The sequence below is a fragment of the Astatotilapia calliptera genome, chromosome 20 (assembly GCF_900246225.1).
Source record: "Astatotilapia calliptera chromosome 20, fAstCal1.2, whole genome shotgun sequence".
NCBI classification, from domain to species: Eukaryota; Metazoa; Chordata; class Actinopteri; order Cichliformes; family Cichlidae; genus Astatotilapia; species Astatotilapia calliptera.
The window spans coordinates 10605130-10615825 of record NC_039321.1 but is presented as its reverse complement, the minus strand read 5'-3'; the positions used below and the strand labels follow the sequence as shown (position 1 = coordinate 10615825).

The 10696-nt window shown below is 38.7% G+C and overlaps 1 protein-coding gene across 1 annotated transcript; it reads left to right on the top strand.

Moving 5' to 3' along the window:
• Positions 1 to 232: 232 nt before the first annotated feature.
• LOC113013740 (deoxynucleoside triphosphate triphosphohydrolase SAMHD1-like) lies at positions 233 to 6936 on the top strand. Its single transcript, XM_026154878.1, is given in 13 exon segments — positions 233 to 262; positions 383 to 422; positions 798 to 958; positions 1134 to 1249; positions 1433 to 1506; positions 1903 to 2049; positions 2136 to 2236; positions 2357 to 2465; positions 2553 to 2644; positions 2740 to 2804; positions 2807 to 2854; positions 4160 to 4293; positions 6904 to 6936. Coding segments are annotated over 12 exon segments (1116 nt in total). The 5' UTR covers positions 233 to 262; positions 383 to 386.
• The last annotated feature ends 3760 nt before the right edge of the window (positions 6937 to 10696 follow it).

Sequence of the window (10696 nt, the reverse complement as noted above, 5' to 3'; positions counted from 1 at the left end):
GAAGAGCCACACATTTATGCAACAGTTAGGAAGACCTTTCTGAAGAATATTTGGCTTCTGATGTAGAAAGAAGGGCATAAACACAACTGTTATATCTGTTAAAGGCAGCTGCTTTGATGAGTCAGAAGATTAGAAAATGTTTGTTTATAAATAGATTCTATGATTTATTTTTTAACTTAAAAAGTTGTTTATTTGTTTACTTTATTCAGAGAACAATGAGAAACTGAAGTGTCAGAGTTTCAATAAAAAACTGGAAGAACTGGTAAGTTCTCATACTTGACCAGTATTGAAAAATTACAATTACATTCATTGACTGTTTCCTTTCATATCCAGAATGCATGTTGTGCAAAACTGTAATCTTTGGTCATTTAAACATTTACAGCACTATGGAGAAGCACTTGAACATCAAAGATTTAAACAAGGTGATGTAACATGAAAGTATCTTCTATAATATGGTCTTTGGTCTTTGGTCTGTGGTCTAACTTACTGTTGTGATTAGCACTTCATAAAAATGTGAATTCATAATATATGTGTATCATGTGTATATTTGTCTATGTAAGATATCATTTGATGATCTTTTTAGGGAAATACAATCTTTATATTTAACTCACCTTAGACATAACGTCAGTAGGCTGGCCAGCTGCCAGTGCCTTGGTCAAAGGCAAGGTGACAGAAAATTTGACCTAGCATGAGACAGTGTTTACTCACCAAGAGGTGAGTGCTGAACGAAAATCTGAGACCAAGTCCTCCAAAACCCTCTAAGTTTGTCTATTTTTTGTTCATTTCTCTTCACACAGGTGTTTAATGATCCCATCCATGGCCACATCGAATTACATCCACTACTTGTCAAGATCATAGACACACCTCAGTTTCAGAGACTACGAAACATCAAGCAGCTTGGGGGCGGTTATTTCGTTTTTCCAGGAGCATCGCACAACCGCTTTGAACACTCAATAGGGTATGTCCACTTGTTTACAGTCAGATACACTAGTAATGCTTTTCTTTCAGTGCTGCATGATGAAGTGTGTGTGTGTGTGTGTGTGTGTGTGTGTGTGTGTGTGTGTGTGTGTGTGTGTGTGTGTGTGTGTGTGTGTGTGTGTGTGTGTGTGTGTGTGTGTGTTTTGGTGACACAGGGTGGGGCACTTGGCAGGAGAACTTGCAAAAACTCTGAAGCTGAAACAGCCAGAACTCGACATCAGTGAACGAGACGTCCTTTGTGTGCAAATTGCAGGTCTCTGTCATGACCTGGGTAAGTGCTGCACGTCTTTCACTCTAATAGCATCAAGTTTATAATACTAGCCAGTGTAAAATAAAACATGCCTCTTAAAATGAAAAAGGCAAATGGTCAGTGTGTGTGTGAGAGAGAGAGAGAGAACTATAACAGGAGGCATTAATTATTATTATTATTTTTTACATTTGTTTCTCCATGAAGGACATGGACCTTTTTCCCATCTTTTTGATGGAATGTTCAACCCCGAAGCAGACCCAGAACATAAAGACTGGAAGGTAAGAAAAAAAAATTTTCTACTTTGAGACGCGACATAATGGCCACCCACAAAAATCAAATATATTTGAAAACACTGTCAGATGCCATCTTGAGGAAATAAAGTACACATGGCACTAAATGATAGAAACAACACAGTGTTAACAATTATCAGCACAAACAAACAAACATCATTTTCTGCTAGAAGAAGCCATACCACTGTTATGTCCACGCTCATCATGTCAAACTCATAAAAGTTGAGAACCTCTGGTTAAAACTGGAATACTGACACTAATTACCTCTATTAAGAGATGGTCATGTGCTCAAATTTGATTCTGTATGTTGTATCTGATCATTTTAAACTTTCAACCATTTGAATTCTGTTCTTAATATAAACAGTAATAATGTATCTCTTGCAGCATGAGGATGCCTCTTTAGAGATGTTTGATCATCTGGTGGTGGCGAGTGATCTGGCACAAGAGATGGAGCGTTATGGACTGATACTCCCACCTGACCTGACATTTATCAAGGAGATGATTAAACCTCTAAAGATTGATGACGCTGAGGTACTGGCCAGTTACTGTCTGAATATTATGAAACCATTCGTTATCATCGCTGTCACGAACGTCAATTCTGGTGTCCGTCTCCACAGTGGCCGTATGAAGGTCGAGATGAGAATAAATCCTTCCTCTATGAAATTGTGTCAAACAAGCAAAATGGGATTGATGTGGACAAATTCGACTACTTTGCCAGGTGGGACTTGTGTTGATGACAAACTCAGTATTTCTATCTACAGCAAGTCTTAAAGGTGTTTTGGAGGGTTTACCATAATAAATGTAATTAAATTGATGCATGTCCTCTCTCCTATCTCAGGGACTGCCACCGCCTGGGCATCCGGAACAACTTTGACCATCAACGCTTCATCATGTTTGCCAGGGTGTGTGATGTGAATGGGAGGAAGCACATTTGCTCTAGAGACAAGGTGTGGATCCCTGCTTTTTATCAGTTTTTAATGAGTAATTCATTATCTGATTGGCTGTGACTAAACTATAGGCGATGGTCTCAACAGGAAGTGGCAAACCTGTATGACATGTTCCACACAAGGAACTCTCTCCACAGAAGAGCCTACCAGCACAGAGTGACCAAGAGTGTAGAAATTATGTAAGTACCAACTGTGTAATTCTATTGTAAGACAACATTTATTTCATCTACAGAGTTCCCATAAAGTCATATACTGGGTCTTTTTTTTTATCCAGGATCAAAGACGCCCTCTTGAAAGCAGATCAGTACATCCTGACTAAAGGTTCAGGAGGGACAACGTTCTGTTCTCCAAAGCTAAAACTGACATGGAAGCCTACACAAAGCTGACAGGTAGTGGAAAACATGCTCTACATATTTCCTTTTAAAAAAATACTAAAATGTCTATACATACATGTTCTGTCAAGTGATTTGTCTTACTTTGAAATAATTCTACTATCTCATTGATTTTAAGTGTTTTCAGTGCAAGATAGATAGATACGATAGAATAGATAGATGATAGATAGATAGATAGATAGATAGATAGATAGATGATAATAGATAATAGATAGATAGATAGATAGATAGATAGATTAGATAGATAGATAGATAGATAGATAGATAGATAGATAGATAGATAGATAGATAGATAGATGATAGTAGATAGTAGATAGAAGATGATAGATGATGGATGATGTTGTTCTGTCAAGTAAGTAATTTAAATTATTTTTTTGTTGTTTGTCCCGTTTGGATCTTTAGCCATCAGAATTGTTGTATTAAGGCCAAGAAAGATGCCAAGCGGATTTATTTTACCAAGTGGATCATCATGGCCTTGCCATATTGGTCCATTTGATTGGCCTTTATTATAATTATGAATTTATTTTCGGTTGCTACAAACGGGACAGACATGACTGGGGGATAGGACAGGGAGAAAGAATGAAAGAAAGAGGGAGAGAAAGAAAAACAGAGGGGAGAAGAGACGGTGAGAAAGGGGGGAAGAAAGAAAGAAAAACAAACAAAACACCTGGATCACCTGTATGGAGAAAAAAAACAGAAGAGAAAACAAACAAAAAAAGAGCAACTTGCCTGTCCAAAACATGAAATGGACACACATGCAGACGTTGCATTGCCAATAATCTTATATAATTCAAGAATTTGGTAGTGAACAAAAACATATAATATGTATGTAAAAATGTATGTAAATGAATTAACGTCTGTTTAAATGCTTACCAATGATTATTTTCATGTTGGTTTGAAGTTGAAAAAAAAATCTCACTCTGCTGTTACTGCAGTTTATTGCAACTTACTGCAACTTCTGCATTTGTGTTGTTGTTTTTTTTCACGCTTTGGAGATGCACAGCGTGAAAAAAAAAACTGTTGACTGGCGTGACTATTACAGGATTTGCCATGATGTCAGGTTGATTCTTCAGTATGACGGATACGTCTCTACTAGTTTATAGTAAACTGTAAATTTATTTATTTAATACTGCAGTATTACTAATGCTTTGCTTGCTTTATCGCTTGCTTATTTGCTTTGTTTATTAATGTTAATCAATTTTTTGTGTGTCTTTCTTTATATGACATTACTGATGAAGTTGTGAATGTTTCTTTTGTTTACTTGAATTGACCTGATCTTAACTTTGTCTGTTTACTCTGCAGATCAAATGATTGAAAGAATACTCCACCCTTGTTCTTGTTCAAATGAATTCACTCCCTCTCCTCTGGAGGAAGCAAGGATGATTCTGCAGAGGATCATGTCTCGAGACCTGTACCAGTTTATGGGTGAAACCAAGGTGTGCAATCAGGGATGGACTGGGAAAAAAAATTGGCCCAGGCTTTTTTGGCCCACTACCTTCTGCATATCACCTTTAAAAACTATTTATCTTGCTTTGTTATCGTTTAGTATCATTTTTTTCAGCAAACCTCATATTTCTGAATTTACAGTTTTTCATTTTGACACAATTACTCAATTAATAATTGATCTAAAATCAGACAAAAAAAAAATCTGAGTAGAAAAGGTTATATTTTTTACTCTAACAACCACAAACATGTTTAACAGATCATAACTGGAAATGTAAATATAAATTGTAAATTTATAAACAAACGACAGTTATTGCAAATAGCTATTTGCAACTATTTGCAGCCATGGCGTTCTTTTATAGCCATTTCAAACTATTTACAGAACAATCTGGTGTTCTGCATCAAATAAGATGTACATTTTTCCACCAATAGGAAAGGGGTGTTTTTTATTTTATTTTATATTTGTTTGGTCATAAGCAGAGAGTGCTTGCTAGCGCTGTCCTTAGATGTAAATTTGACAATAGCATTCAGGAAAAATGCGAACATTTTTTTTATCATGGCTCTGGTTTTACGTGTTCTTGTCAACACAATTTAAAAATTAGTATATAGTCTGAATACCTCACTTTACACACAAAAATGGACACTGAGGCTTGTCTTGGGTTCACATGACATCTTGTTGCTATGTCATCTTAAATTGGTCATGTTACCATGGTTTACTAGTTTTCTTTCTCAGCCAATCAGCAGCACTTGTGCAATTGTTTCGCCCCCATAGCTCCCGGTAAGCTGTAGACAGCTTCAACTGTCTGTGTGTTTACAAATAGTAATGTGTCCGTGCAGCATTTTCTTTTTAGTAACGGTAACAGCATTCTAACAGTAGAAATAGTAAAGAGTTAGATTACTAGTTACTGAAAAATGCTGTTATTCTCATCACTGCTCTTCTCTTCCCCACCTCTCCACAGCTGGGGCAGCAGCTAACATGGTGGTTGATTTGACTCATTTTGCTGCATCTGTTAGTTTATTTTTATTGTTTTCTCTCAGGTGTGGACCAAAACAACTGCACCAAGACCCTGTGGCTCCATCAGATGATCTCATGACTCATTGAGTGACACCACTGACCAGTCAGTTGGTGGCATGAGGTCTGACCACATCACATTTTAGTACCTGCTCAGATCGCTTTGAACCCTGACTGAGCAGGCGCTATTTTAGTACCTGGTACAAGGTACTATGACCTAATAGAAAACCCTGAAAACTGTGGCGAGTAGATCCAATTAGGTACTAATAAAAAGGGGCTTTTGGAGAAGGTTCGTACATAATTCAAACTCGATCCCAACAGACTACCAGGTGTACATTGAGAGTTTGAACTAAAAAGCTTCTGTAAGATTTACATTAGAAAAAAGGCAGGAAATTACTGTAGATGTGTAAAGGCCTGTACAGGCTAGTATCTAGCCGTAAAATAAATGGAAATTGTCCTCTGGGAAATTCCTCCGGGAACTGCATGCATACTCCCGCCACATCAGGACTGATATTGTCATGCACCAGGAGGAATCCAGGACCCAATGCACCAGCATAGGGTCTGTAAGCGTGGGACTTCAACCCAAGATCTGTTGCATAACCTGTAGAGGTTTGTGTGTCTCTCCATGGATATGCCTCCCTAGACCATCACTTATAAACCCTCAAACTGGTCATGCTAAACAATGTTACAGGCAGCATCAACATTTTCCATGGCTTCTCCAGACCCTTTCACAGCTGTCCAATGTGACCCGTTCTTATGCGTTCACCTCTCATCTGTGAAAAGTGCAGAGTTCCAGTGGTAGACTTGCCATTTCTGGTATTTAATGGCAAATGCGTGGCGCAAAGAGCAGATACTGCTCTGGACGGGACCTTCTATGGTGCTTCCTGCTCTCCTAGAGTTACTGCTGTTAATGCCCTGGATTCTCCTCCATTCTCTTGAGACTGTACTGGAAGAACACAGAAGAACATCTGGCAGTGGCATGTATTAATGTGCCATTCTGGAAGATTTGGACAGCCTCTGTAGGGAACATGTATTGCATCAGTCTTCCAGTTAGTGACACTGACCCTTGCCAAAAGCAAAAACTAGCCAAAAGCAGTGAGCCAGCCTGACGCAGGGCTTAATGCAGGGAGACAGACAACCATACCCACCTGCGGGTAATTTAGATTCCCCACTTAACCTAACCCCACTACTTACATGTCATTGGACTGTGGGAGGAAGCTGGAGTACCTGGAGAAAACCTCCAAAAGAACATTAAACTCCACACAGAAAGGTCCCGGCCAGATGCAAAGTTGAACTCAGGACCTTCTTGGTGTGAGGGAACAGTGCTAATCACCACGCACTGTACTGCCCGATGTTCTCAATATTTGAGACAGAGTTAAGCTGAATTCAATCGTAGCTGATCTTGATACCATTTGAAAACCATTTAAATCCATAATGAGTCATTCATAGTCACCTACATAATAGCTTATTAGCTCAGTTTAACCTGCATTTTATTTTATTGCTGTAAAAAAATAAAGTTTGATTACAATATTTGTGGTGTGTGAGTGCGCTAAAAAAGAGAGATGATGTGACTCTTCTCTCCCTTTCTCAGCTCAGAAAGAAGACCAAGAAGAAATACAAGTAAGAGTGAAAAGTGATCATAAAAAGAGATCAGCAAAACAATGATAACACAATGACAGCACATGTTTCTTTCCTCCATCTGTCAGAGATGAAGGACAGCTTGGAAAATGAACTGGTTAAAGTCATTCCAAAAGACAACTTTTGAAATTAATGTGAGTTTTTATTCTAATTATACTCAGTAATTAATTCTTAAAATCTTGGCTTTGTTTGTTTTTTTAGCTAAATTGTGTTGCCAACCTCCACTGAGTCATAATGTACATGAGAACATCAACACAGGCTGGTCTGTCACACTCTTCTTGTAGGTTGTCACTTTGGACGATGGGATGAAAAACAAGGACCCCCATCAATACAACATATTTCTACAACTAAGGCTAAACCTACTGAAGCATTCAAGATTCCAGAGAACAGGTCAGAACTACTGCATGTCTTTGCATGAGCTGTGTGTTCTTTCTGTAGATGTCTCTGTAAAACAGCTTTTATGTTACTGTCCTTGTTGTCAGGTGTCCAAGCTTCTCCAGTGTGCTTTGCTGAGAAGATCCTCAGAGTTTACTGTAAGAACTCAGCGAGTCTGAGAGATGCTAAGTTCTGCTTTCAAAGCTGGTGTCACGAAAATGACTTTCTAACTGAGGTAACACTTTATTCCTGTTTGATGGCAGTGGGAGGCATTACCATGTTACAAGCAATGTGATGAGAACATAAAGAAGAAAGCTGGCCGTTAAACCTGCATATAGTGTCAGAGCCTCGAGTTAGCATTACACTTTTGACCTTTTGGTTGTACTAATGAACTTGTCTGTGTCCTTTTATATCTACAGGATCGAGACAGAGCAACTCCATGAAATGAAGATGGGAAACACTGAGAAATTAGGTTTTTTGTGTTTACTGCAGAGAATTAAAACAGGTAAATCGACAAACTAAAGTAGTTTGATGATTAAATTATTTATCACACCATTTTCACATATCAGACTACTATAGCTCAACTTGGCTCAATGGTTTGGATAAAGGCTACTGCTATGATTTGAAAAATCATTATTTATTATATAACATGACATGGTCTCTACATGACAATTTACCAAAGGATAACAGAATCTTTCTGCTGTTTCCTCTTTAGATTTGTTTACTGCTGGTTTCTGGTCCATTCAAAATAAAGTTACTTTCTCTTTGTTGTGTATTATTTTAAAGTACGGCTTTTGGAACATAAGAGGGAACTATTATAAAGATACTATATTCTTAAAATCGCATAGATTTCACTATGCTACTCACCCTGCTGGCTAGTGTTGGAAAAAAGCATCTAGAATGCAAAAACCTAATGGAGCCGGGTAGCACGAGCTCCTCATTATGAACTGACTTAACAGACATTTATAGCAATTTACATTGTATGTGATTTTTCAGTGGTCCATAGTGGTGCTCTTGGAGGAGTGGAGTTTAGGTAATAATTATTATTGTTCAGAGAGATCAAGTCCATTTGCTGTTAGCCCTTTTGCCACAGCTGAGGTTAGACACCAGAAACCTTTGTAAACTTTGTAGGAAATGAAAGATTACAAGAACTGTGTTGAAGAGAGGCTGGACAGTGTCACAGGACAGCCACAAAAGCTTTGGCACACTTTAGATATTGTGCTCCAACTTACGAGCAAACCAGGTGCACTGCAGTCACAAAGTTGAGAAGAATCTTTTATAACATATATCAGACCACATGTGTTTTGTAACATGTTTTTGTTGTAAATTTCAATATTCCTGTGATCTGTGGCTGATGTGCACTTACAAGCTCTTGGCCCAGAGCTAGTGAATGCCAGGTGCTGTATCAGTAAAAGTGTGTGGTGCTGATTTATATGGAAAATCAAAAACTGCTACAACCATCAGTGTCTCGGTGTCATCCAGGTGACCAAAAAGTTCATTCTGTTCATCTAGCATATACAGGGAGAGCAGAATTATTAGGCCAAATGAGTATTTTGTCCACATCATCCTCTTCATGCATGTTGTCTTACTCCAAGCTGTATAGGCTCGAAAGCCTACTACCAATTAAGCATATTAGGTGATGTGAATCTCTGTAATGAGAAGGGGTGTGGTCTAATGACATCAACACCCTATATCAGGTGTGGCATAATTATTAGGCAACGTCCTTTCCCTTGGCAAAATGGGTCAAAAGAAGGACTTGACAGGCTCAGAAAAGTCAAAAATAGTGAGATATCTTGCAGAGGGATGCAGCAGTCTCAAAACTGCAAAGCTTCTGAAGCGTGATCATCGAACAATCAAGCGTTTCATTCAAAATAGTCAACAGGGTCGCAAGAAGCGTGTGGAAAAACCAAGGCGCAAAATAACTGCCCATGAACTGAGAAAAGTCAAGCGTGCAGCTGCCAAGATGCCACTTGCCACCAGTTTGGCCATATTTCAGAGCTGCAACATCACTGGAGTGCCCCAAAAGCACAAGGTGTGCAATACTCAGAGACATGGCCAAGGTAAGAAAGGCTGAAAGACGACCACCACTGAACAAGACACACAAGCTGAAACGTCAAGACTGGGCCAAGAAATATCTCAAGACTGGTTTTTCTAAGGTTTTATGGACTGATGAAATGAGAGTGAGTCTTGATGGGCCAGATGGATGGGCCCGTGGCTGGATTGGTAAAGGGCAGAGAGCTCCAGTCAGACGCCAGCAAGGTGGAGGTGGAGTACTGGTTTGGGCTGGTATCATCAAAGATGAGCTTGTGGGGCCTTTTCGGGTTGAGGATGGAGTCAAGCTCAACTCCCAGTCCTACTGCCAGTTTCTGGAAGACACCTTCTTCAAGCAGTGGTACAGGAAGAAGTCTGCATCCTTCAGGAAAACATGATTTTCATGGAGGACAATGCTCCATCACACGCGTCCAAGTACTCCACAGTGTGGCTGGCAAGAAAGGGTATAAAAGAAGAAAAACTAATGACATGGCCACCTTGTTCACCTGATCTGAACCCCATTGAGAACCTGTGGTCCATCATCAAATGTGAGATTTACAAGGAGGGAAAACAGTACACCTCTCTGAACAGTGTCTGGGAGGCTGTGGTTGCTGCTGCACGCAATGTTGATGGTGAACAGAACAAAACACTGACAGAGTCCATGGATGGCAGGCTTTTGAGTGTCCTTGCAAAGAAAGGTGGCTATATTGGTCGCTGATTTGTTTTTGTTTTTGAATGTCAGAAATGTATATTTGTGAATGTGGAGATGTTATATTGGTTTCACTGGTAAAAATAAATAATTGAAATGGGTATATATTTGTTTTTTGTTGAGTTGCCTAATAATTATGCACAGTAATAGTCACCTGCACACACAGATATCCCCCTAAAATAGCTAAAACTAAAAACAAACTAAAAACTACTTCCAAAAATATTCAGCTTTGATATTAATGAGTTTTTTGGGTTCATTGAGAACATGGTTGTTGTTCAATAGTAAAATTATTCCTCAAAAATACAACTTGCCTAATAATTCTGCACTCCCTGTATTGCAAGTGATTTCTTTGCACAGTGACTGAAACAAACCTACTGATTAAACAATGGGCTGTGAGGTCAGTTTCTTGATCAATAATATGCAAATTGTCATGACTATTGATCAACAGCCACTGATTAACCACTGATTTTGTTCAAATAAAATATGAAACTCTCATATGAGAAGGATGACGTAAATATACAAATGTTGATACATAAATACCCAGTAAGTCCAAGCATCAAGTTAAGTGTACACATGACTTGTTTAAAACACGTGTATGAGCTTAAACAATTGGTAAAACAAGTCTGAACAA